Genomic DNA, 27,875 nt, shown 5'->3' with positions numbered 1-27,875 from the left:
AAAATGTGGATGTTTATTGAACATTTAGACTTATGCCCTATAGTTCCAGTACGCAGAGACAGAGAGGATACGGACTACACAGCAAACTTTATCGAGGGTTTGAAAAGTTTGCTTGTCAGACCAAGCCAGCTTTTCATCCCGTGTCTACTCGTGCACTGCCCCCTAGTGGTGACGACAGAAAGTGGCACTACATTATTAAGTTGAGCAGATACTTTGGCATTAGGACCACAATCCATTCTTACTTTTACTTGTTTGCTGGCTGACTGCAACCATTAAACATCTTGGAGAACATGTCCTTTTCCTTGTCCAGGCAGTCCTTGTAGCAGCTGAAAAGCAGAATTAGAACGTGTTTTCTGGTTACTCCTGCCCTTTCCATCTAAGACCACAAGGCAAGTAAGTCAATCATGTAATACCTTTAAATACTTACATTGCCAGTTTCTTCAGTAGGTTATTGATGTCGGCATCAAACGGCTTTTTTGCTTGAGCTTGTATGAGGTAATCTTGGGCTTTTTCATAATCACACAGGTCTAAGCAGGCCTGAAAACACAACCATCAATTACAGCTTCCTGCGAAGCTTACAAGATCGCAGCTGAATGCAGTAACCTGTCGGATTTAAACCAATAACACAAACAACGAGAGACTGTCTATAATCAATAATCATCTTGTTAAGAGCAGACGTATTTAAAAGTAGAACGGCATGCAACAATATTTCATCATATTTCATGTCTCTGAACAAGTCAAATGTCCCAAATAATACTTGCATACTTTGAGACTTTTTAGACCTTGAAGTCTTCCCCATTTTGTAAAGCATGTGATTCAGTCTTAGTACATCAGGAGGTCAATACACACCTGCCCATTTACAGCGCTCCAATACTTCATGTGCATTAATGTATAACTAATTCAGGACAAATAACAGACAGAGACACTGTCACGTGTTCAACTCAGTTTGGGGATGTAGAGCCATGTGGTGCATATGAGAATAAATATGACTGGTTTTTAGGAGTGTGTAAGTTTTTCAATATTTTCATCATCTACGTTGCATTACGAATATTGGAAGCATCTCTCAATTAACCCCTAATTATATAATTCAGTCAGACAGTCGCGACAATTCAAAGTTCAAATCGTTGAAAAATGAGAAACTGCAGTTAGGCAAAGACACTGACAGTTGAAATGCAGGTAAAAAAAGAATCAGTGTGGATGACAGGGTGGAGAAAAACTGGATGTCAAAAATCATCACACACCCTTTTGTTAGCAGATCTTTTTCAGAGCTTGACAGATAACACAACAATCAAAAGAGAAGGTCATCAGATCAGCTATCATCGAGTCACATGTATTTCCACAAAGACAATGTTGGTAACACCCATGTTTAGACTGACAGTCAGGTAGTTGTTGTCTGCTGGTATCCACTGATTGTGTTCTGGAGAACTGCTTAGTTCTTTTCCTACACGACAAAGTGGCAGGTTCCAAAGCCAATCCCGTTGCTTTTAGGTTTGTTTGTGTTGCATTTGGAGAAAATTAAGCCAAACCGTGCCAGACAGTGGCACAACCTGACCTGATTCTTACTCTAGATAACTCTAGATGAATTTTTCCTCTACATAAATATCAAGTAGATTTCAAAGGCTTCACCTGGCCACAGCGGAAGAGTGCTTTGGTGTTCTTCGGGTTGATCTTGAGTGCCTTCTGGCCATACCGCAGGGCCTTGTTGGGTTTCTCCAGTCTGAGGTATGTGAAGGAGAGATTGAGGAGCAGGGGCAGCTGAGCTTCCATTATCTGCTTTGATTCGTCCTCGTCCTTAGGTTCCCGATTCTTCAGAAGACACATCGCCTAAGCACAAAGCAGAGCCAATAGGATTATCGACAAATTGTGAATATACATGCAATTCAGAAAGTAATGACTCAGTCTCTAAGTAACATGAACATTAAAATTATTTACTGGTGGGCGTGGTAGACAGCCCTTTAAAGTTTTTGATTGGACAAAAAGCACTACTGACTCTCTTACATCTAAGAGCAACTGTGCAAGTCTCTCAGCTTCACCTAAGTTTGATACTTAAATGATTTCCTTTTAATCTGGTAAACCGAATAGGTATTGTCAAAAGCAAGGAACAACTTATTTCTTATGACAGGGCTGTGCTTGCATGCATGCATGCTTGTAATATACTTGAAAAATAACAGTAGCTTAAACAACATGTGTTTTAACAGGTGGTATGAATCTCTACAACATGGACTACCAGAAAAGTAATGATTCATTGCTGGTTTCACAGAGAAATATGAAACCAAATCAGAATTTGAATTAAACGTGTACTTTAGTTAAAGATTTTTATCAAATTTGTTTGGAAAACGGTCAGCAATGTTTTTTTGCTCAGGAAAGAAAAATATGTAAGACTATGGAATAGACCAGAAAAAAAAAAAAAAAAGATATTTTGGCAACATTAAAGGGGAAATGGCATGAGAGTTGTAACTACCTGTTTGTATCTGTCCTTGGCATCCTCGTAATGGCCCTTGTTGAAACAGCGGTTGCCAAAGTTACGCTCTGTGTCAACTACATTGACCAACATGGATAAAGAGGCAGCATTCTGTTCTGCCTGAAATAAAAAGAAACTGAAGTGGAAAACAGTGTGATAATAATTCATCTTCCATGACCACCCAGCACAGAACAAACCACAAAACCACAACAATTAAAGGAAGATTTCCAAGACACAACTAAAACAGACTGGGGGGCATTTTCTCATGTGACCTTATGATAGAATAAAATGGTGAAGGTGCGGGTGACATTTTAAACTCAAAAACCTAGTAAACAAACAAACAAACAAATAAACAAAACTTGACACAATGTTAGTTAAACAGCTTACCGGAGACAGCGCAAAGAATTCATCCACCTGGGCCGAATCCAAGAAGTCTAGCACCTGAACCTCATAGAGAACAGTCGCCAGTGGTGGAATAAGAGGTGGACACCCCATGTCCCCAAAGGCATATTTAGGCTGTAAGAGAAACCTGGAGAACTCCCCTTTCTTCATGGTCAAAAGACCCAAGGTAAGGCCAAACAGGGTCATATCTGCCAAGTGTGGGGGAAAAGACAGGGTGTCTCCCAGTGGAAGAGCAACTGTAACGACCCTGATAACAAAATTTGGCCGTCATCTCACCTTTACCCAGCTTCATCATTCGAGGGTATTTCATGTGATTAGTGGTCTCGAATGGACGGTCAGAGTACTCCAGAAAGCCTGAAAAATGTACTGTCAAAAAGTACTGGCATGTTAATGTCTCGGCAGAACTAGGGTTAAAAACTTTTATGTTTTGGTCGACAGAAAGGGTCTGTCGTATGTAGCGGGCGATTTGTTATTTTTCAACAGGGGGGATGGTCCAATGGTCACTGACATTACTCTGTGGAGTATATAGGGGGACGGCCCACTGGTCGTATAAATTTCTTACCCCACACTGATGCATCACTTGGGATAGGTGGTCCATCACCTGGATGGATAACTTCTTTAAGAATTCCGCCATCTCCCAGAATGTCGTCCATTTGCTGTGCAAGCCGGTGGAAAGGACCCTAAAGCATTCCGAGATAGTCAGCTAGCTTGGTAGCTAACGACATATGGGCGCTAATGTCCGCTCTAAACTCTCTGTTCTCACAATTTCTCAAGCGTAATGTGGTCAAGTAGACATGATATCAAGTTAGCTGGAATTACCAAGACAGCTGATTGTATGGTTTTGATAGAACTGCGCAAGAAATAAGATGGTGCTGAAAAATGTCACCTGAATGTCTACTCTGCTACGCTCCTCCGGTGCAAGAAACTGCTGGATTCGCGTAGATAACCCGTTGCCGGGCATGGCCGTTTGTAGCGAAAGAACGAACGTTATCTTGTTTCTTACAGGTTTGTAATTTGTCTTCAAAGTTCACAACCCCCTTCTCATTTCACCAATTCAAAATGTCAGGACCGTAGCTCGTGTTCTCGGACAATTAGGCGCGGCCCACTAATTAGACAGGGCAGGGCACACCCGATTTTCCCATTGGCTCACCCTGTTTTTGTGTGTAATTAACGCGATGGTACAGATACGCAAGTTTATCAAAACATTTATTCGGTGAAGGTAAAACAAAATGCGCATGAATAAATTCGAAACTGCACAAAACATATGAGTTAGACAGTAACCCTACTGAGTAATGAGTAATCCTACAAGGCATAAATTATTAATCACTTAGTTGTATCACTTCGTTCAGAACGAAGGTTCAAATCTCTGACCACGTGCCTCGATTAAGGTCTCGTTTGATGTCACTTCAAATTTTATGTTTGCTGTATTAGGGGAGGGGATCCAGGCTGTAGACAATTTGTACTATGTGGTTTGCACAAGTCAAATCAGTCGCAATTCAATTTGACTGGTATGACTTGAATTTGCTTGAGGAAGGTATGAGTCATAGGTTTTCTATGGAGATGTTCTTTAATAAATATCCTTTGATCATTTAAAGGGCACACCCTTCATAAGTCTACACCCAAGAAGTCTTCCTCTTCTTCTACTCCCAACCTATGAAGGAAATATGGCCCTTTTAGCTATCATAGTGGCTTCTGGTATGAGGTGAGGTACGTTTGTTTGTTTAATAAATTGTGCCACCAGGCAAGAGGGCTTGAACTGTGCTCTCAGCTAAATATATATGCTATAGCTATAATGTTAAAGTTAGTGATTTTGTAGTCTGTAAAACAAGACTCACAAGTGTGTCATGATTGTTCACTATATATGTACATAACTGTGACAGAGAAGTCAAACCTGATAAAAATCGTGTTGTCCTAACAAAGGTGATCCAGGAGAGGACACTGCTGGCATATATTTCACGTGAATCATCAGATAATCAACAAGTATCGACTGAATACTCAAAAATACACAAACACGAACCTTCCTTTTATACATGAACTTTATAAAAATTCATAAGCTGTTTTAACAGCTATTTATGTTCCAACATCGATAATATTACAACGGCAAGGAATAGCACACTAGAGCTCTAAAGTTTTACTCAAAATTATACTAATAAAATGTAAATATTGCACTGATTAATCAGTTCAGTCATACAAAATGCGTACAATGATTCACGTTGTGCTCATTTGTGTAAATATGAGGATTTGAGTATCCTGTAATGTTACCATGGCATTTTGAATTATATATATGTACCTGCTTTAATTTGATAGCATCAAAATGTAATATGCATTACAGTCATCTGAACCACCTCCATTTAAAATCACATTCAGTTAATAACCCTAGCTAGTAACTACACAAGCACACCTTTCTGCGATGTAGAACTCTTCTTGCGACGCGATTTAGACACTGGTCTCTGAAGAGCTCCGGGTGGGATGAGGATGTCTGCCGCTTGGCTGGGCTTTGGAGGTGTTTTAAAGTCTATCGTTGCGTATTCTGTGCTCTCACTGACTGGAGGAGGTCTCTGCTCTCTCTTGGGCCTCAACACCTGAATGTCTGCATAGTGTAATCCATCCTCATCCACTGACCTTGGTCTCTTGTTCACTTTGGCGTATATAGGCGCGTCTGGCACAGAGTCATAAAGATGAGCATTTGTCGTCTGGAAAAAAAAAGACAATGACAGCAGGGTGAAAACATATTCACGGTCGAAAACAATGGAAAGTCACTGAAGAGTAGTTTCAGCCAAACGTAGTACCTGGTGCCGATGAACAACTGGGGCATCTGATGAATAAAAAAAATGACACAGAACCTTCACATTCAGCAATAAATAAAAGTGCTTATATGTGGCTGCTGTGTATAGCGAGTCTCAAATATTTCAAGAATATCTGCATCAATGTTTTTATACACTGTAGCAATTGTTGCTATCTGATTTTGAGTTTAATGACCTCTGAAAAATGTAATGGTAGAAATTCCATGAGACCCGAAGACCTTTCCATTATTATTTGTCTGATGTGTACTGTCAAACAATGTGCAAAAAACAACAATATTTAAGAACATTTAATTTAAAACATTTTTTGATTTGCCTTTTTCATATGTCTGAGATTTTTAAGTTCAAAGTATAAAGAGCTTTAAACATACCTTTTCTCTTTTTACTTTTTAGAGTGATTTTCCTTGGATTTATACCCCATCTGAACACAGAAATATATACATATAGTTGAGTCACTTTCAGCTTTCTAGTCGTTTGATTAATTAGACATCAAGTTACAAGATAAGCCAGAGACTATTCTGCTCAGTTTACTTTGTACTTCGCTTGCTTTAATAATTTCTCAATCAACAATGTGGCTTCTTGGTGAATGAAAACGTTGTTTAGTTACCGTATGGTACCATTGTTATTACCAGAGAAATGTGTTTAATTTTGACAATACCGTCAGCTATACCTTGTACTCTCTGTATTGTGTATCTGTGATTGAGGTAGCACGATGCTAACTAACATGACAGGGAAAAAACAGCTGATAGCCTCCTTTTGTTTAAGTTCCTCAGGTAGTACATTACTGACATTTCCTTAGTTCTGTTTTTTCTTTTCACTCTGACCAAACTGGGAAATAGTTGTTTTGGCTGCCCAACTGAACACTCTTGAGTCTCGTATTGCGTTCCCCTGTATGCAAAGTAAACGTGTCGTTCACTTGTAGTTGATGATTAGCCCACACGAATGCAATGAGTTAAAATCCCACTTCCCTTTTCATGATCTGTTCCGATCTAAAGATCCAACATTAAATGCAACCTGTTTTACACATAAAACGGACTATTGTTCATACGTTCATAACATAATGTTGTGCTGTTTTCTTATTTTTTCAGAAGTATCGATATTCTGAAAATCTCTATTAGCCTAGCGGATAGTAAACATGAAGTGTTCCTCGAGAGAACGGTTTCTATTAAGTGTGTTAAACGAGCCCAAAGAATTACGTGGGGCCTTTTACACCAAACAAGTGCTTAAGCTCCAGGAAACCCAGTTTAGAAATTACTAAACATTTCAACAATGTCAACCACTGGGGCGTGTATTTCTATCATTTTATTCGCCCATGTGGAACTACACTGCTACAAGATAAACATTGATAAAGAATACGAGCAAAACACTAGTCTGTGATAAATGCAGTTCGAAATACGGGTCAGAAATTACTTACTTGTCGATTGTTTTCGTTACATTATTTCCCATGGCTTCTCATGTTTTAGTACAGTAATTCCTTTGACCATTAGTTAAATGTCCGTGTTACGAGGAACAGAGAGCCGTACAGGTGTAGCTGCCTTTATAGTCTACCTTTTCAGACCGAAACGCCTCCCAGCGCCGACATGGTTAAAGAATTCACTTTGCTTGACCTTGAGACTGTGAACGGTTAACAGTCATTCACATCCCAGAGCGGTGTTACTTCAGCTTGTTACCGGGTAAAATGCAGAAAACTGTATGAGTGTAAAGAATTGTCACTTTCACAATTATCGCAGTTAATCACAGATTTTATTAGAACTTTTTAAAGTAGTGACTTCAGTTCTAACAGTTATAAATGTACAACACTGTTAGATATGCTGTTTAGTGTAATCCTTTTCTGATCGGAAACTGCAAATTTCCCATGAAACCAGAGGAACACATGAGATAAATAGGAAAGGGGGGGCAGAATTTAAAACAGATGGGGGGGGGGGGGGGGGGGGGTTCCTTCAGTAGTGGAATCTAAGGTACAGACACTTGTAAGGGAAACATCAAGTGTGCAAGTGTAACACAGCCTTCCGAAGTTATTGCAATTTGGTTTCATAAATGTATTTGTCACACACACCACTTTATGTGGGGTCACGAAGACATCAAAAAATTTGCTCCTGTTTCTTTTTTCTTTCTCTTCCAGCATTCAAGACCAGGGCTATAAAGAAGATTCCTGGTCCAACAAATGCTTGGTGTTTGTTGTCATAATGCCTTCCAGTGAGGCGACCCTCACCATCACCAAGCTATTGTATTCAGTGTCCCATGAAATCAAATTGAATTGCATCATATTTACAATAGCTTTAGGAACTCTTAGGTCCCTTCTTGTCCACTTTGATCTTCAGCTGATTAACTTTGGGCTCCAGCTCTCCGATTTTGCGAGGAGCTTGGATGCAGAGAATGCCATCGTGCGAGAGCGAGACCTGAACCAGTAATGGATCCACTCCCATAGGCAGTATGTACGTGCGCGTGAACTCCCGACTGACAAAGCCATGCTGGTCCAGTCGTTGAGCGTGCCGCCCGGTCACCTCCAGGAGGTTGTCCACTGTCCGCACGCTTAGCTCGTCGGGTGTGAACTGGCACACGTCCAGCTGGACGCGATACCAGTCATCCTCGCTGTCTACCTGTGAAAAGCCCCGCTCCAGCTGCTTGTTGATTCGGGGCCGGATGAAATAACCATGGTACAGGGTCGGTGCCAGGAGATCTTGAGGGCTGAGGGCTAGGATCCAGTGGAGAAGAGGTTGAAACATTAAACTTAATGTGGAAATATGGAAACACAGGGGCAAGCCAAAGCATGGGACTTAAGCATTTGATGAAAGATTAACCCATGCAGAAATAGAAAGTTCAAAAGTGCATTAGTCCACTTTAGATCATTAGAAAAATCTGTACTGGTGCATTGTTTCAGAATGCAAAAATATGCATTGTATAATTTGAGGATCAAAGTAGTACATTTATTGCACTTAGCTGTTACATGCTTGCACCTATGCTCTCATATACTTACATGCTAACTATGCTTACTTGCCTTGACAACACTATCAAAATAGAAAATGCTGCCCTCTGTGAGACACAGGAAACGTATTCCTCAGGTCTATTTCCAATTAGCTTTGGCAGACTCAGATATGGACTCAAATTCTTCTCATGGGGTCTCTATTTTAATATCACTAAGGTAGCTGCATTCATGACCACTTATGTAACTGATGTGATTAATATCTTCGATGTGGGATTTCACTCGACCCCTCTCATGAACAGGCCAGTGACGCTTTTGTGTGCGAAACCTTGGACATGGAGATCTGTTTATGCTCCATCGCTCACTGGGTGACAGGTTATTTTTGAGTGGCAGTGGAGAACTCTTTGTCATGTGTGGCATTCTAAATATAAGCCATGCTTCAGGCCTTATATTTCACTCCAATATGAAATGTCTACATGGGGGTTGGGGTGGGGGTGGGGGGGGGGGGGTGAGAGTGGGGGTAACAAATCAGGACGTTATCACATTAACTGCTTCGCCTCTTCAGGATAGACTGGCATGTCTATAATAATATAATATCAAGTGTTATGCTTATGGTAATATCTGCAGGTAAAAAAAAGAGAATTTTAAATCAGGAAGTATCTGTTCTTACAGTGACAAATGAACTGTTCAGTGATTACATGTAGTTAACTGTATACTAATACATTGATGTGAGTGTGAACTTTGAATGTGACCTCTTAGACATTTGAAAGCTCCATTAGAAATGTATCACTGGTTTCAGGATGTCATCAAGAGGCCAAGTACTTAAAGACAGGACCAAGGTATGCCCCACAGTATTAAGATATCTTCCTGCCAGGGCAAAGACACTCTCAAAACAACTCTGTAATTTCCACAAGAGCTTTTGGAAATGTCAGCTATCACGACCACCTTTAAACAAACATTTACATAACTCAAACGCTACCCAAAAATACACTTATCTGCCCTCCCACTTACAAACAGTAGCAGTAGATGTTCTTACCTTCACCAAAGTTCTGATCATAGATTCTACTAGGTGTGCACATCTCATAATCCATACTCATAGGGTAGGCATGAGGGACTGTTCGTTCAGCCATTGCAAACTGGGTTGTCTTGACGGTTCTTGGTCTGAGGATGAAGGATCCGCTTAGTGATCTGGTGTTTTTTTTTTTTTCAGGACAAATTACTGAGAGCAAAGGTGAAAGAGAGAAAGAGAGTTGAGAAGGACAGAGAGGGAACGTAGAGGAAAGGGGTGAAGAGACACTGTGTACATCTACACCAACCAGGAAGGGGATAAAAGGAGTCAAAAATAGCCCATGACTGGTATATCGACCTCCCCACCCCACCCCCATCCTCTCTTCAGAGAGTGATACAGCTCTTTACACAGAGACAGACAGGAGACTGGATCTAATGGATCAGTAAAGAGGGGAATACCCCCATTCCATGACACAGTGGCCTTCTAGGCCTACAATACTAATTTGGTGATTGGGTTTTTTTTGTGAGCCAAAACATGAAGTAACAAAGAGATGTCTTATGGTTTAGAGGTAATCTTGCGCTTTATGTTGTAAACAAAATAAAACAAAACAAAACAAAAAAAAAATCAAGTGGACGAAATAGCATCAGACAAAGTCCCCCTTTCGGTTTAAATGATATTCATTAAATTTCTGCTTTCCTCATCTCCTTAAACTTCTCCCAGTTGTTGCAGAGACAGAATGTGAGACTTGCTTTGCTGACTCACTTGTACTGTAATGGATAAAAGGCAGGGACAGCGTTGGAGTTTGCGTAAGCACAGTGGTGTGCCAAGGGGGATGTTTGTGATGGGGACTGACTCTGTATGGTGTTCAGTCCTACACCAGGGCCCACACATCATTCACCGTCCACCTCAACTCAAAACTGGCTCATCTCCCGGGACATGGCATTAATGGAGACAAAGACCCGAGTAAGATTTAGGCTCAGATGGGCATGGGCACATCAGGGCATGGGCATTCTAATCTCACCCTGGCACAGGACGAACTGACAGGGTCCATGGAGTATGCGCCAAAAAACCAAGAAAACCGGTGGCTTTCCACAGCACTGGCAGATCCTCTCTGGCCACCCCACACGGCAAAAGCTTCCAGTGATGTGAGCAAAGGGGGGAATCAGCACTATTCAGAGCTCCTGAGGTAATCCAGAGGGTATCTGTCTGAATGGAATCAGACCTCCGGTTTAAATTAATGCTCACGGAGTGGCACGAAGAGGGAGGAAAAGACAGCAGGGAGAGGGGAGTGGGAGGGATGCGGGACAGAGGCAGAGGGGTTGAAGGGGGGGGGGTGTGAACAGTTTACATCATTGTTCCAGAAAGATCCACAGCTGGCTGGCAGGGGCAGGGACAGGGGCAGGCAGTGGTGGTGTATATAAGTGAGATGACAGGACAAAGCAACAGGCTCTCTCTCCAGCAGGACAGCGTCGCTCAGACCCCCCGGCCCCCCCCAGCCCCCTAAAAAAAAAAAAAAACAGAAACACGATGGACGTCGCCATCCAGCACCCCTGGTTTCGCCGCTCGTTCTTCCCATCCCTGTTCCCCAGTCGAATCTTTGACCAGCATTTCGGCGAACACATCCCAGAGAGCGAGATGCTCCCATCCTTCCCATCGGCCTACTTCTCTCGGCCCTCCTTCATACGCTGGCCCAGCTGGTTGGAGAGCGGACACTCCGAGGTAGGCGAAAAAAACCAAAACAAACAAACAAACAAACAAACAAAAAACAACTGTTTTGTTTGTATCTTCTTCGTGTTTTGCTCTCGCAATTCACCACAGGGTCTGATCTTGTCTAAAGCATCGTTGACCAAATTACCTTTTAAATCTGATGGATGTATAATCGTTCATATGGTTACATTAGTGATAGTATGTAGAAGTTACTGGGTAGAGGAGAAATTCTGGCCTGTATGAGATTTTTCCATCGTTTCATCAGGGGTATTTACATTAGATACTCTGTGTTAATATCACCTTCCTGCGATCGTAGATGCAGACACAGAGACATTGTACAGAGTAGTTGCATGTGTTATATTTATGTGCGTAGTAGCATGAAGTTATTTTTAACTTGCTCCGTCATCAGTGCTATTGACTCTCAGTCTCCTACTGAACAGTGACACCATTGGATACATATTCAAAACACTTTCCTCACCATTGTACACAGTAACTGTGGCTATTTTAGTATTTCCATTGAAATAGTGAGCTCTCATTAGAGAGCACATTTGACTGTCTGAGGGAATGCAGTTCTCTAGAACTGAAGATTACAAAGAAATGTATGTTTTTGTTTAAAGCATGCTCGAATCTCCATTAGAAGCTTCATAGTTACCAGCATTATTATCGGGACGGACCTGGAAAACATTCTGTTCAATATTTAAATGTCTGTATCTGTGATGTGGTAAACGGCATCACCACAACAGATCTCACGAAGGGGATTCACCCATAAGTAAATATAAACAGTATGGAAATATCCTTAGATAGTGAAACATTGTAAAAACAGAAGCTGCCATTAAAATGAGAGCCAGTGGACTTTCTTTTCAAGTCACAAACACCTGAATGTTTATACAAAACTACGGTAAAAGGTTTTAACAGACTATTTTAAATGGTAAGCATTTTGTCACCCCCCCCCCCCCCCATGATGTTTCCGTAGATGCGAATGGAAAAAGATCGTTTCGCAATCAATCTGGACGTGAAACACTTTTCACCAGAGGAACTGTCCGTAAAGATCAGTGGGGACTACATCGAGATTCACGCAAAACACGAAGAACGTCAGGTAAGAGCGCTGAACATCAGAGGGCTCCTACCCCCCTGCCCATAAGCACACAGTCGTTGTTTCCCCCGAGAGTATCAGTTTCATAGGGGGTGGGATGCTCTTTTCATCGCTGGTACAACAGAAAGCGTTATTGCAAAAGCTGACATTGCTTACAGAGCAAACAGTGAGCTGAAGAAATGAATAATGACATGTTCTACCACAATTTGTCTTAGATAAACGTAATGTTGCCCAAGACATGAAAAGCAGGCGAACCTCAGAGGACATATTTTGAGAAACGGAGCCCAGATAGAGCAGTAATAAATTACACGGCACAGCAGGAGCACAGTTTGCCGTGTTCTTGGAGGATTTAGTTAAACGGGGTACTCTCCCCGCTGTCGCCCCTTCAACGACTCCTAGCGTTGATGGGCGTATGGACAGAGCGGCAAGAGAATTGAGGGTAACAGCGTGCCCCCCTTCTCCACCCACACACACACACACACACACACATTATGTATGTTCCCACAGACACTTGTCCACTGGCATGTGTAAAGAAGCAGTAGTTGACTGTCCATGCATCGGAGTATTAATGTAGTTGTATGTGCACTGGTGATGATTTCTGAGAGTACAAGTGATTGGACATGCCAAGCTGGGGAGAGAAAAGAAAGGAGGAAAGTAAGAAAGAAAGAAAGAAAGAAAGAAAGAAAGAAAGAAAGACAGATTTCTCAGAAGCGTTCAACACAACATTTTTTTGATGAAATGTATCTTTTTTCTTAATATCGGGTGGTTGTGTTAAGTACTAGAGGGTTGATTGTTCAGCGGATGTGAATTATGTTCAGTGTCGTGAGTTACCGAGGAGATAAAACGTGTCTTTGTCACCACGTTAGGATGATCACGGCTTTGTTTCCCGGGAGTTTATCCGAAAATACAAGGTGCCCTCCGGGGTGGATCCCACTTCCATCACCTCCTCCCTCTCCTCCGACGGTGTCCTCACCGTGACGGCCCCGCGCAAGCTCTCGGACGTGCCAGAGCGCACCATTCCCATCACCCGTGACGACAAGCCTGCTGTACCCGCTCCTCAGAAGTAAAGCTGCTGGACCTCCATTGTGCATCTTCATGTCCCCCCTCCCCTGTTATGTCCCACTCTGTTTACCTCTTCCACTTACCCTCCGCTATGACATCTGACCAGACCGCAGAGAAATTCATTTCAAGCCTTTTCTTTTACGGATAAAACGTCTGGAAAGCCGGCCGGGCCAGTTCTCTTGTGTGCGGTGACGTGTGAGGGGATATTAAAATGTAAATGTCTCAAATCAAAAATTCAGATTTTCATTTTGGGATACGAGGTTATTTTATCACCGCCAAACCTATTCCCTTAAGGACAGGTAAAAAAAAAAAATCATAAAATGCGTCACCATCTAATATTTAATCTGTTACCATTAATAAATTACAAGGGCATTGCATTTTAGTTTGTCATACACAGAGCACTTCAACTCAAGAGACATTTTTAATGGTGCCTTAAGAAAATTTTCAAGGAGCAGGTATTACTGCAAATGACTAAAATTCTCAGCTTTTTGCCCAACACACTCTCACAGCACCTCTCTCTCTCTCTCTCTCTCTCTCTCCTGCATAACAGGGTTGAAACAAAGCCAGATCACAGTCACTATAAGAAAAAAGGGGAAAAAGAAAAGCAAAGTAATTTCAGAGAATTTGCATTCACAAGACTTTCCAGTGACTACGTGAAAAACAAATAACCCTGTCACTGCAAACAATGGGTGCTTTTAACTTCGAGAATTTGAGATTTTGAGCGTGGGCGGACGGCACTTTGAGCATCCACTGAGAACAAAGATCTGTGCTCTGCTACTATTTCTGCAGAATCATTTTTCTAAGTGTTCAACTGGCACCCCGAAACCTCAGTACCTCTATATTTGTGATGTTAGATTCAGCCTTAAGGTCATTTTTCAAAATGCATGATTGTGGTTTTTATGGCGTGGTCTCTATAGTCACAGAGAGCATATTCTGTCGAAATGAAATCAGTATTTTACATCTGTGATCAGAGAGAGAGAACAGTGAGTGCAGGTTCATTTTCAATTCACTGTCTCCTCTATGATACATCCATGGGAGACTTGTAGGCCAGGCCTTTTCACTAAAATAAGTGACACGCGGAGAGGTCACCTTTAGGCTTTCAAAAAAAAAAAAGAAAGAAAGAAAGAAAGAAATGAAAAAAAACCTGTAATGTTTATTGTTTCTCTCCTGCCTGATTAATTTGAAAAATGGTTTAGTATGATATGTAGCTAGGATAAGTGCTTTAACAAAGATAAAATGGGGAACTGGAGATTCAGTCAAAAGACATGGTGACCAGAATAAAGTTACAAAATGATAGCTTTTGTGTTTGGGAAGGATTGATAACCCAGGAGTTTGCATCTGGAAGGTTTTATTTTAGCACCAGCGGCTAAAGTGTTAAATCTGAGCCCTGTTAGCTTTTGGCCTAGCGTCTAAGACAGAAGAGTCTAAGACTCAAACAGCAGTCTCCACAAACAGTGCAAATGGCTGACGCAGTCTTATCACACGCTCTACGAAAACAAGAGAAATACATCTTAAGAAAGCGGAGAGTGTGTTGGTCGTTGAGATGTACTCTCAAAGTGCTCAAATTTCCTTTTCTCCTCTAAGTCCTGTCGTACCTCACTGTTAGCTCTACAGAACCAAGAGCGTTTTAACAAGCGGGAGGCATGTGCAAGAGGGCCACATGAGTGGAAGTCCAAAGTCCTTTTGTCTCCAGTTTATTCTTCATGTGCTGTCATTGCTTAAACATTCCTCACATTTCATAGTACTGAGCACTGTATTAACACAATAGTTTCATGTGTGTTCAACATTGATTAAAACCTATTAATAAATACTGTGATCATTCAAACAAGTCTCTCGGAATTTCCGTCCTTGGTTTAATACATAATGTATCTAGCACACACAGTTCTCGGTCTCCTTGATCAGAAATAGAAAAGTTCAAACGGTAAACAGGTTTGCTGAATGCTGCAAAATTAATGAAGCGTGCAATTTCTCCAAAAAATGTAAACGCTGTTGAGATAATTCATCTCTATTCACAATTCTCACATAAGCATTATGGCAAGCATTTAAAAACACATACAATTCACTACTTTCTGGTCACACCTCATGTACTACCAATAGTAACAGAACTCAGGGCAACCAACACATGATGACATCATCAGATTCAATGATTCATCAGTGTTCTGATAAGATAAACAGCCCTAATAAATGTCCTCCCTGCCTCAGCGAACTTTAGACAGAAACAAAGCCATGGAAGACTACCAAAATTCTCTGACCATAACACAAAGAACCTCATTAAAAACAAGTGGATTAACCCGGAGCCCCGAACTCAGTCAGGTTTGATGAGATGTTGTGGGAATTAATCACTCGCATAATCACAAACAAAGACAGTTAGACCAAATAAAGACAGTTTGAGTAAAGGGCATGAGTAGGCCAAAGTCGCAGCCAGGTGACCAGTGAAGGTTTCTCTAGCACTTCTGAGTCTTTCACATTACGCACCACAATACAAGATGGAGTAGTTTAAGTGAAAGATAAACAACTTTAGTCCATCATATTTAAGATTTTATAAAAGGCAGGGTTCTCCAACCAAAGAGAAGCATCCTTTACACTTAAAAATTAAGAGCCCCACACCAAATGAGTAAGCGAATGAATGTGTTTACTGAGACAGTGGGAAAATCAGGACTCCTGAGAGGGAGGATGTCCTGCAGAAGTCTGCCTGTAGGGGGAGCTCTCTTCTGATTTGTTGTTTTGCACGTGCTCTCTGAAGTCTAGTCTGTAGCAGGAGTTTGGCACACCTTTAGTGTGTGGTGGATCGAGTTCAGGCTGATGTCCAGGGAAGCTTCTGGGCTCTCTCCCTAAAGCTGCAAGAGTTAAGCATTACATTTAAGGGCCTCTGCCTGGAAAGGACTAAGGATCAGTGAATTGATACGAAATTTAATATAACTGATACTAAATTTGTGAAATACGAAACAAAGCTCACTGCGGTGAATTGGACGGTTCTCTCCTTTGTTGTATGTGGAGGAGTATGTAGTTTCAAAGTAATGAGAGAACTGTAAATACAGATGAACGAGATTATTTAAGGATTCAAGTTAACTCTGTAACATTCAAGGAGTCGCATAAATCTGCCATTATGAATTAAAGTTGTTTAAAATGGAACGCCCACTTAGTTCTTCGTTTATGAATTAATCGAGAACGGTCCATGAATGTTTATAAATGGTGTTATTTTGGAAAATACTAACCTGGGACGGAAGGGGGCGGTATGCTGCTCTAGCGTGCCGAGTGTCAAATCTCTGTTCCGACCAGTTGCCTATGAGGGTGGCAGTTGAGTAGGCATCTTCGCTAGTGGAGCATCGCCAGCCATACTGCCGAAATTTGCATTCGGCTGTGAAATCATACCATACCTCACTTTGACCGGAGGCCCGCAGCATATAATGGAAAGGTGGAGAGCCCATGTTCTTAAATGACCATTACAAATGAAAGAGAGAGAAAGGTTCCGAATAGTTATCTCTATTATGAGTTGTATGACAAGACGAGAAGTTTATGTAAACGAAATTTAAACGAATGTAATGCCATGGGAACGAATCTAACCTGAAGGGTAACTTTACGCCTGATTAAATGTGAGTGTAACAGGCTGCCCACGTCAACGTTTAAAATTCAGTTTGAGCTAAATTAACGTTTGGCGTCTTACAAAAGAATGAGTAGCTCACATTTAATTTCATTTATGCTTCTGGCTTTGTACATATAGTTTTCTGTCTGAAATTCTCATGCATGTCGACTCACCCGGCCGCGACCAAACTCCCGGGACAGTCGGTTGGAACGTCAGCTGTAATGTAACACTCCTTTGTTGTAATTCGTTTCCTTAGTTACGCAGACCAAGCTACGAGTGTCCTTGATTACATTTATTGTCTGGGTAAAGTTTTTTATTTTAACGCTGTAACAGTCAAGGGATGAGAAAAAGTGATGTCATTTTATTATACCCGAGGTGACTTTCCTGTCAGTTGGTCAACATTTCTGCTGATATATGATCCAAAGAGCGACTGTGACCAGCTTAATGTAATACACATTAACAAACTGATGACAACAAAATAGTAGCAGCTTTGTTCACTTTTATTCAGCATCAAAAATTAGCCAAAACGCTTGTTTATATTTCTGTTTAGTTGTAATTTACATGTTAAAGTGTTACCTTCTTTAACTTTGCCTCAATGGAGGTCAGTTACTTTATCTTGCCCAATTACATCATCGTTGACGTCATATTCTAAACACCATCACTGGCCTATTTTTGCATTAAAAGCGAATGTCTGTCTTCCCAGCATGCTATTGTTTCGTAGACAGACCCTGTGAAATGAGAGAGGACTAAGACTCCTCCTTGACTCTCATTTTTGTGACTCCCTTGAGTTTCCTCCAGCAGGTCGCTGGTAAGAAGTCCTCTGGATCACCATTTCAAGAGCAGTAGAAATCCCATTTCTGTAAAGTATAGGGACATATGATACGGTAGCATGGGATCATTAGCTGGATTTGTGTCACATCTCTAGACATGAGATAGGCCTACAGACCAACGCTGTCGTGATACTTACATCAGTCTCGACTTCAACTTCAGCTGGCATCAGTGCATGGGTTTCTTCAACAACGCTGCTCGGAAAATGGCCAAGACGAGCCTCCTGCTCACCATAGTACGATCCTTGAACCTGGATTGCAGGGAAAAAAAGATTTATCTATCTTTCTATCTATCTATCTATCTATCTATCTCTCTATATGCGTATCTATCTATCTGTCTATCTATCTATCTATCTATCTATGTCTGTCTATTCAGTTGATCTAAAATTATGAACATACTGCATATGTCAGCAACACTAGTAAAGCTGTATTCACATCTGAACTTTTCCATATTTGTTTACTTTACAACTTTATTTGACGTCTTGCACATGGGCAGGGCTTTTTAATAATCTTCTGTGGGTGCTACAACATAAAAAAAAAAAACCTACGCATAGTTTCTATGTTTCCAAGTTTCCATAAGAAGAGACAAAAATGAATTAACTGTATCCTTGTTAATCTATATTTAATAATCTGTTTTTCATGTGGGTACTCACACTTCCAGCCCAATACAGATTACCACTATCCTTCAGCATGGCATAAACGTAAACAAGTTGACCTTGACGAATTGGGATGAAGCGACAGTCCTGGGGATAGAAATCCTGGAGGGCTCGGGCAATGAGAATAGGATCTAAACACAAACCGTGTCACATAGATGAACCAAAACAAAAGGGTCCCTTCTCAACAAGTTCAACACTACACAGCATTCTCACGCACATATTGCAAAATACAAAACGTTTTTAATCTGCATTCACGTCTTTAGATCGTAACTATCCAGTCGTGTGACATCTCGCCACGGAGTAAGTTACTCTGACCTCAAACTGTTGATTTGAATAAAAAAAAAAAAAAAAAAAGGTTACTCACGACTGCATTCTGCATCCGCGCATAACTTTTTGTCGGAGAGCTTGGGCATCTGTCGACCTCCCTGTACAGCAAACGGGCATAGACCAAAGAGCATAAGGAGTAAAATCCACATTATACCAGACCTCTCCATCTCGGATCTTCGGCTGGTGAGTCTGTCTGGATTCTAGAGTGAAGACAGCTACAGACAGAACAGGGTCTCTGGCCAGAGCCAAACCTCTGCCCCTCCCCTTGCAGCAAAAATAAAAACAAAACAGAAGAAAGGGGGTCAGTTGATACCACTTCATGTCTTGTTTAACGTGGCTGGTTTAAATCACATGTAAATTAAGATACAAAATAAGAAAAAAAGTTAGAAAAATCAACACAGTTGAAGAAAAAAAAAACATTAGGAGTTTCTAGTTTTACTGTTTGTTCTATTTGTTAGGTAACTCAACACAGCACAGCTTACATAGCAATACTGCCTCTCTCTCTCAGTTTTGATCACAGCTTATCTCTTGTGAGGCTTTTGTCCACACTAGAGTCACTCAGCAGCCGATATCTGACATGCTGTGACAGTTTTGCAAGTTCAGATAATAAATTCCTCTATTTAATTTTGCTGTAAGAAAAACCAAGCCAAACCTCTGAGATTATTATCATTATTATTGAAAACTGCATCATTTCATTTAGCCTGATTCGGACCCTGCTGAAGAGGAAAAACCCGTTTTCCTCAGCAGAAATCACAAAGTTGAGACAAGTTTCACAGGCTCCTGTTTGAGCGGATTTTTCCGGACACTGTCTGCCTTCCTGCAGACACACTCGCTTCACTGTTTCTATGCGAAGGTAGACAGCCAATCCAGAGGTCCCACCGCACGTAGTTAGTGAAGATCATGCCAAGAGTTGAACAAGCTTCTCTCTCACAGAGTGAGCAAAAACCAACAAACATGCCCTAGATCCTCTAAGAATTTCGTAATTAGTCCCCTTCCTAGGTTTGGAATAGAGTCCTCTGTGAATATCTTAACTGCTCCTACATGGCAGTTTGAATGAAATTTTTTTCATAGATTTTCAATGATTATTCAGTAGCTACGGAGAATAAAAATATTGAAATACCAGCCGATTTATGTGACTTCTTCACAAGTATGTTTACCTCCGTTGTACAAGCCTTTTGAGGGGTATTTTGCACCCGCAGTCAGTACTCCAATTCATGAACCAACAAAGTATGTTTGAATTTATTGTTTTTAATTGCATTTTTTTTGCAACGCCAACTGCTACTCACATCCTAGTTTAACACTTCTATATATGATTGGTTGAATGTAAATATATTTAATATAATTTGCCTTGTGGCAGGACGTTTCTGAAACTGATTTCCATAAAGAGGATAAAGTAAATTGATTCAGAGGTTTGTATGTCCACAGTGAAAAATGTAAAACTACCATAGCATTTCGGTTAAGAACGTGTGAACAAAACTAGTTTAAAATGTAAGGCAACAGTCAATTGCATCAACATGACATCAAAAAGGGTTTGGCTTTTTCCTCAGATAAGGACTGGATATAAGGGACCATTGATAGGCCAACAGTGTGGCTTTTTAATCAGATCACTCACCTGAATAGTTCCTGTGTCATCTGTATGTGTTACCTTGGCCTTAGATTTGCATAAGTCACTCAGCCCCTCCCTGTTTCTGATGACATCATACGGGGGAGTGGCTCATCTATGAGCAGTGGAACATTAGCTCCACGGCAACCAGCAGTGCCTCCCTGTTACCTCTCATGCCAAGAGCAAAGCAGGAACTTCCCAGGTAAGAAAAACTCATAAGGAAAGAAGCTAGGAATGAACAAGAGGAAACTAGTGTCATGTCCGTATGTAATCCATTTTGTATGTTAAGTTGGTAAACCTTTTTTCTGTAATGACTTTTTCATTCTGTGCTTTACAATTGATACTGGAAAACAGTCACCTGCTCATTTGATTAGCATTACTAGGACAGTCAAACTATGGTCTTGGTGTAAGACTTGCTGTGTTTAGTTTGATAGTGTTTTTGACCAGGGAAAAAAAGAATTGTTCTTATTTTTTGCCTAAGAAGGTTCATGTACCTCAGCTAAAGACTAAGCGTCCAAAAATAAAGAGAGAAACAAAAAAAGACCACTCAAACCTGTCTGACAGGGGTGGAGTAACAGGCCTCAGAGGAGGTTTACATGTCTCCTGGAATGTTTGAGGACACATATCGGGCACCTCCACAAAAGGACCTCGCGCAAAACAATTAAGATGGTTTCAGGCCAAATCAGATTACATGTCTTTACTTACTTCACACGCTGGTTTTGTGTTTTTTTGGGGCAAAACAGAGCTAAAGGTATTGGACAGTACAGTGTGGGTGTAACTGTGGGTGTAACTCATGAAGTAACACGGGCAGTGTTAAAACATTAGTGTTCATGCGTCAGTACATGTAAGGCTAGTTCTAAAAGGAATTGGTGAGCAGGTGAATGTTGGCACTACTAATTATTTACATTACTTTTACCTTCACAGAGACTGACGGCCTGAAGCATCTTTCTCGCTAGAGGAATCAAAATCATAATTAACAAAGAAACAGAAGCTCAAAACCCCTGACAAGACAACGTTTCGGAGAGGCAGAATTAAAAGTCTTTAAGCCCTTGGCATCCAAATTTCATCGCTACGACTTCAGAGCTCACATCAGGCGTCGGATCCACTGGACTTTTGGGGGCAACTACATTTTTACACAGTTTCTACATCTACTTCTACTCTAGCTCTGCGTGAAACTCGAGCGTGGATCTTTACACCAGAGCAAGCCGCAGGTCAAGCGGACTGTTGCAAGTCTGCTAAAACCGGACCCTTTCGCTGTTTTATTCGTTGGAGGACAGATTTAATATGAGATTAAGCACCATTTGACGGTTGAACGTCCCGCTGGAGTCAGAAAGCACTGTTTCCCGAATCGACGCGGACTCAGAGAACTTATGTTCCCCTCAAGGAAAGAGAGCCTACCATCCCCGAGCCTGGAGGACTCTTTCTTTCCCTTCTCCTCGTCTTCCTCCTCCACGCGGATGATGATGGCCCCAGGCCTGGACGTAGATGACCTCGCGCGCTCTCCCCAAGACGTCAGCAGCCCGACTCTGCTGGAGAAAGACCTGATCCTGGCCGCTGAGGTGGGGCGAGCGCTGGTGGAGAAATGCACGGAGCTGGGAGCTCAGCTGGAGCAGAGGGAAAGAGAGATGGAGGTATGTTCATTAAAACGGACAATAATGTAAAAAAAAAAAGAAAAATACTAATTGTGGGTTCATTTGGACTTCTGCGGGATTCTGACTTTGACGAAAACATGTAATAATCAGTTTGGCTAGCGTCCTTCCTTCCTGGTTAATCTCATGTAAGGTGAATTGCCATTTGGTGATGAAATTGAAAAAAAAGGATGTAGGCTTTTAAAATTTTGCTTTAAGAAAATCTCAGGTCTGAGATGTGGTACACATCAAGAATGTGTTTGGTGTGTGTGTGTGTGTGTGTGTGTGCATGTGTGTATGTGTGTGTTTGTGTGTGCTAGGTTCTTCAGCAGGAGAAGCATATGCTGCAGCAGCGGTTGGAGATGCAACACTTGGAGGCCTCCCAGCGAGAAGAGGAGCTGCAGGCAGACATTAGCGCTCTTCAGGAGCAACTGCAACACAAGCTCAGCCTGGGCCGCGATCGCCGCCGTGAGGAGAGCGAGCAACTCACTCAGCTGTCCAATCACAACCAGAAACTGGTGGAGCAGTTGGCAGAGGTGATACCAGCTATTTCTACAGAACCACTGCAACTGAAATAACAGATGATTTCAGTCCTCGGTGAAATAACTTGCTGTTTTAAAACAAGTTTTAAGCGTTATGATGTTATCATACATGATGGCACTGTCAGTTTTGTAATGCTGTACTGTTGTAATCAATGCGTAATGGGGAATGAGAATGCTGCGCTACAGGTTTAGACAGCCTTTCCCACCAGGGAGCTTTTATTTCAGAGCCCAAGTGTTGCAACAAAATAACAGACTTTGTCACACCCTTTTCCTTCTCTTCTCTTCTCTTCTCTTCTCTCTCTCTCTCTCTCTCTCTCTCTTTCCTCTTCTATCTATCTCTCTCTCTCTCTCTCTCTCTCTCTCTATCTCTTTCTCTCTCCCTCTCACTCATTCTCTCTCCATTTCTAACTACCTATCTATCTATCTATCTATCTATCTATCTATCTATCTATCTATCTCTCTTTCTCTCTGTCTCTCTCTTTCTCTCTCTCTGTCTGTCTGTCTGTCTGTCTGTCTCTTTCAGGCAGTGTCTCTGGAGCACACCCTGCGTTCAGAGATTCGTGCTCTGAGAGATGAAATGGATGACACCTCTTTCAGTCGGTCTATAAGCTCCGCTCGAATGGACAGCCTGCAAGCAGAGGTAAACATCTACTGTATAAACATATAAGCATGGTGATGAATGTCTGTTGTCATGTAAAATTTGTGTTATCCATCCTCTACCCCCTCGTCAATGTTCAGTTTCCCACCGTGGACCACTGTTGGCTAGATATGTTTTGGGTGGTGGACCCCTCTCAACTCAGCAGAGATAGCGACATGTGAAAACCTTGGTAAAGGTTCTGCACTTGGTACACTAATGCCACTGCAACGCCCGCTACCATGCCAACACCATGTCCATGTCACTGTGTGTGTTATGAATGGTCTGCCACCCAAACAATATCCACTCAACAGTGGCCATGTGGTAATGGACTGAGCATTGATGAAGGCATAGAGGGTGTCTGTCAAATTGTGCATGGAAACAGGGTGGATAATATTTCAGTACCTATAAGGTAGGTATACTTCATAAAGTGGCCAGTGAGGGTAGGTGCGGTGTAGATGTTTGCAGACGTTTCTAATAAAGTGGACAGTGAGTGTATGTGCCCCTTAATATTTTCTCTCTCCATGACATATATACACATTTCTTCTATTGCTCTTTTGTCATAAGCAGTTTGGAAAAAAAAAAAACCCCAGAATGGTTCTGAATGAAGGAGGTGATTTATGTTACATAAATGCCATAATACCATTTGAATATGTTTTTCTAGCTTCTCGTGTGTTGCTAAGCAAGGTTACAGATATGTTTGTTTACTCTGCTGTCTTTGCAGAATAAAACGACTAGCGCCAACGTCTCTCTCTCTCTCGTGTCTCTCCAATGTTATTTTGTTCCTGTAGAACAAAGTCCTTCAAGAACGCTACGCTAATCTAGACAGTCGCCTGCAGTCTACGCTTGAAGATAACGACAGATTACGTGCCGAGAAGGACGGCCTCAGGCAGAGAGTGGCAGAGCTTCAGAGCAGTCTGAAAGAGAAGGAGTCAGAGGTGAGTGAGACCAACTGGCACGGAGAGCGACTGTCTAAAATCCTATAACAGTGTGAAAATGAAATGTTACAAAGTTAGAGGAATCGTTTGGTATCAACCAGTCAAACTTTTCATCTGCATCAAATCGATGAATTCGAAAATCTTGGAGCACATTCACACTTGGCCTCGTTGTTCGGTGGTTTCACAGCTCGAGCAAGAGCACAGCGTCGTGTTCCAGCTGCGTACGGTGAACAGGACTTTGGAGCAGCGCATCCAGGCCCTGGGAGAGGAGGTCACACTCGGAGAGTCCGTTTGCTTCCCTCTGTCCCTGCAAAGTGAGATCCAGCAGTCTCAGGTAGCTAGCGCTTCCGTCTCATCAGTATGAAAAGTGCAAGGAGATATTTGTAATCTCCATTAGGGATCTGCGTCTCCATCACTGAGGCCGATGCGACACACATCCCGATGCATTGACAACGATCCGATACATTAAAGATATAAATGAAGCAACTCCTAATGCGATACGATATGGTTCAGTGCAATGCAGTGCGATTCGACGCGATTTGATTCGAAACAGTGCGATTCCACGCGATACGATACAACGCAAAAAATATGATGCTATGCAATTCAATATGGTACAGATAGTTTGATTTTATTTCTTTGGTTCTTCTTAAGCAGACAGCAAATCATAGGTTTACTAAAAAAAATTACGTTTTTACCTCACATATTTGTTTCTCTAGTAGGCTACTGCAAATTAGTAAGCATCTCATTTATGCTGTTTCTTTTTGATTTCTAAGGAACCCTTGGCCCTTTCACAAACAGGCCTTTTCGCGTGAGACTTGCCCAAGAGACTTGACGAGAATTGGCCACTGACAGCAGCGGAGATGAGAGAGCGTGCTTGAGAAACAGTTTAGAGAGGAGGAATCAATCTAAATATAAAATTATTGCTCACAATTCGGGCGGCACGGTGGCGCAGTGGGTAGCGCTGTTGCCTCACAGCAAGAAGGTTTCGGGTTCGGTTCCCGGCCGGGTCCTTTCTGTGTGGAGTTTGCATGTTCTCCCCATGTCTGCGTGGGTTTCCTCCGGGAGCTCCGGTTTCTTCCCACAGTCCAAAGACATGCAGGTTAGGTGAATTGGAGACACTAAATTGCCCTTAGGTATGAATGTGTGTGTTTGTCTGTGTGTCTGCCCTGCGATGGACTGGCGACCTGTCCAGGGTGTTTCCCCGCCTTTCGCCCTATGTGCGCTGGGATAGGCTCCAGCACCCCCGCGACCCTAATCAGGATAAGCGGTTTAGAGAATGAATGAATGAATGAATGCTCACAATTCCAAATAATAAAGACATAGGGCCTCCACTAATAAATATATGTAAATTAATCGTATTTTACCGTTGCAAAGTTGTGAGAAACGATGCATCCCGAATTCATCCCAAATTGTATTCGGTGCACGAGGCAATCACAGTGTGAACTTTTATGCTGGTGCACCGATGCGAATCGGTGAACCTTACCATCCCTAGTCTCCATAGATGTAAGCCCTTTCATAGAAAGGACTTAGCTTTTAGGTTGCGGCTACTTTTTTGACACCTGATAGAAGCTTTAACATCACTGTATGCACTGTGGAATAGTTAGAGTATTTATAACTTATTGTATGTATATTGATTGTGTTATAGTATTGGAGAACTGTCATTAACCTGAGTTACACACAAAATGAGAGTGATCGGGTCTACGTTTTTGATTTTCTTTTGGAATGCCCCCCCCCTCCGCCCCCCAACAGGCCACAGAAGCAATCTTAACCCATTCAGCCATCCTACAAGCAAGAGACAAGGAAATTGAAAGTCTGAAGGAGGAGGTTGGTCTGTTAGGAAAACACACGTAACATTTAAAAAAAGAATGTAAAAATTACGGACTGAATCGACAGTAATTGCCCAGTGAATCTGATTGCATCGTTTTGTCCTTCTAAACAGCTTCAATCCAAAGACACAGAGCTACGATCGTTAAGAGAAGAGTTTGAGCCGTTCCGATCCAGTCCCGGCAAACCAAGTTACAGGTCAGGAGATGTACTTGATCTCTTATGTATGCTTGTGTTTAAATACCTTCTGTATTGAGATAAAGACTTTGTCAGAGTCTTAGTTGGGTCATTTAAAATGGCACAATTAGGCAGGTTGACTGCGCTGCTGCCTGAATCATTATGTAATACTGAATGTTGTTTTTGCTTATTATGCCCACAGATCTCTGGAAGAGGAGATTATTTTAGCTCGACAGGAACGCGACTCACTAAATCAACAGCTTATGAACACAATTAAACACAAAGTGGCATTATCTCAAGAGGTGGATGCTTGGCAGGTGGGCTAATAGTTTTTTTTTTTCCTCTTGGCCAATAAAACTTAGTATTGTTCATTTTTACAGGTCTGATCAAGTGGCTGGACTTTATTTAAACTTAATTTAATGTTGTTGTTTTTTTATTGGCTGCCATAAAGAATGCATCTAAACAGTCATCTCGTCCCTCATCTTCCTACCCCTTTTACTCCTCTCCTTCTCATGGTTTCTGTAAAAAAAAAAAGTTTTTGTTTTTGTTTTGTTTTTTTTTGCCAAATTCAGGAGGATATGAGACTGGTGATTTGTCAACAAGTCCAGTTACAAGAGCAAGAAAGACAGAGAGAAAAACAAAAAACGTCGACCCTGCAAAGAGGTACCCGCACCAGCAAATCTCTTCGTTTGCGAGGGGAGGATGGAAAGAAAAGTTTCTTCTCCTCTCTGTTTGGTGGAGACTAAGATGAAGGCAGAGAGAGAGAGATAGAAAGGGAGAGGGATAGAGTAAGACAGAGTGAGAGAGTTTTTTTTTTCGTACTGTATGTAAATAGTACTTTTTTTATGTCTGTATGTAAAGAAATAGAGATATTTAAATGATATTCGCAAACATGGTCCTGTTTGTTCTTTATTTGCAATAATTTTACAAATAAAGATGAATTATTCAGATGTTTGTTTCCCTCTTTGTTTGAGAGACAAAAGAGAAAAGAGGTAATAATGGTTCAAATCTGTGCATAATATTCAGATTATTCATAGTAAATCATTCATCTTAATCTACATAATTAATCTCTAAAGCAGACAACACATAAAAGATACTCTTGTATTATGGGATACTGGGATTAGGAATCCCACCATAAACTACAATGTATTACTGTAAACATCAGAGAAAAACTGAGACATATTTTATAAGTTAGACATGACCCGTATTATTTGGGTATTTGTCACATACACATATTAAATGCAGCTGCTCACAATTGCTAGGACAAACACATGTCCTGGGAACTGACACTATAAGAATCACATTTAACAGAGGAAAAACCCGCATAATTATGAAACATACTGCTATGATAAAAAAAAAAGTAATAATGAGTAAAAATAAAACAGTTCAGTTTTTTTTTTCCCCAAAGTCGGACACTTACAGGCAAATACACACAAAATACTCTGGAGGTAATAAAGCTACTCTTAAAATCAGTGTACTATATATATATATAGTATCTATATATGCAGTATTGCTTTTTGCTATGGTGACTCAGCAAGACAATGACAGGGGACGATGATTGTTCCTTTGGGGAAGTTTGCTAAGCCTTGCTAAGCCAGCCATTACATAGGCAGTGTTAAACGGATCATTTTATTGAGAAAAAAAATAATTAAAACAACTCTATTCACTTTTGGACAAG

At 41.4% G+C, this 27,875-nt stretch overlaps 6 protein-coding genes across 6 annotated transcripts; 2 read left to right on the top strand and 4 right to left on the bottom strand.

The window, feature by feature from the left end:
• Positions 1-244: 244 nt before the first annotated feature.
• Positions 245-3,824, bottom strand: fkbp6 (FKBP prolyl isomerase 6). The gene is made up of 8 exons (XM_030792982.1): positions 3,750-3,824; positions 3,426-3,543; positions 3,140-3,229; positions 2,849-3,051; positions 2,462-2,581; positions 1,627-1,824; positions 428-537; positions 245-326 (listed from the first exon to the last, which is right to left on the bottom strand). The coding sequence occupies exons 1-8, from the start codon at positions 3,822-3,824 to the stop codon at positions 245-247; spliced, it is 996 nt and encodes a 331-aa protein (XP_030648842.1).
• Positions 3,825-7,943: 4,119 nt separating this feature from the next.
• Positions 7,944-9,717, bottom strand: hspb2 (heat shock protein, alpha-crystallin-related, b2). Its single transcript, XM_030793127.1, has 2 exons — positions 9,624-9,717; positions 7,944-8,359 (listed from the first exon to the last, which is right to left on the bottom strand). Exons 1-2 carry the CDS (start codon positions 9,715-9,717, stop codon positions 7,944-7,946), a joined length of 510 nt encoding a protein of 169 aa, XP_030648987.1.
• A 1,406-nt stretch (positions 9,718-11,123) lies between these two features.
• cryabb (crystallin, alpha B, b) lies at positions 11,124-13,463 on the top strand. The gene is made up of 3 exons (XM_030792872.1): positions 11,124-11,315; positions 12,277-12,399; positions 13,263-13,463. Exons 1-3 carry the CDS (start codon positions 11,124-11,126, stop codon positions 13,461-13,463), a joined length of 516 nt encoding a protein of 171 aa, XP_030648732.1.
• Positions 13,464-16,110: 2,647 nt separating this feature from the next.
• Positions 16,111-16,886, bottom strand: cfap68 (cilia and flagella associated protein 68). Its single transcript, XM_030792981.1, has 3 exons — positions 16,674-16,886; positions 16,415-16,484; positions 16,111-16,295 (listed from the first exon to the last, which is right to left on the bottom strand). The coding sequence occupies exons 1-3, from the start codon at positions 16,884-16,886 to the stop codon at positions 16,111-16,113; spliced, it is 468 nt and encodes a 155-aa protein (XP_030648841.1).
• Positions 16,887-17,874: 988 nt separating this feature from the next.
• Positions 17,875-19,000, bottom strand: mia (MIA SH3 domain containing). The gene is made up of 4 exons (XM_030792979.1): positions 18,889-19,000; positions 18,522-18,655; positions 18,009-18,119; positions 17,875-17,898 (listed from the first exon to the last, which is right to left on the bottom strand). The coding sequence occupies exons 1-4, from the start codon at positions 18,998-19,000 to the stop codon at positions 17,875-17,877; spliced, it is 381 nt and encodes a 126-aa protein (XP_030648839.1).
• A 2,824-nt stretch (positions 19,001-21,824) lies between these two features.
• On the top strand, positions 21,825-26,943 carry bicdl2 (BICD family like cargo adaptor 2). Its single transcript, XM_030793125.1, has 9 exons — positions 21,825-22,085; positions 22,403-22,618; positions 23,148-23,264; positions 24,050-24,196; positions 24,384-24,530; positions 25,946-26,020; positions 26,136-26,218; positions 26,400-26,514; positions 26,770-26,943. Exons 1-9 carry the CDS (start codon positions 21,825-21,827, stop codon positions 26,941-26,943), a joined length of 1,335 nt encoding a protein of 444 aa, XP_030648985.1.
• The last annotated feature ends 932 nt before the right edge of the window (positions 26,944-27,875 follow it).

The sequence above is a fragment of the Chanos chanos genome, chromosome 15, assembly GCF_902362185.1.
Source record: "Chanos chanos chromosome 15, fChaCha1.1, whole genome shotgun sequence".
Classification (NCBI taxonomy): domain Eukaryota; kingdom Metazoa; phylum Chordata; class Actinopteri; order Gonorynchiformes; family Chanidae; genus Chanos; species Chanos chanos.
Note: the sequence above shows the minus strand (reverse complement) of the source record. Positions and strands in the feature narration are given on the sequence as shown.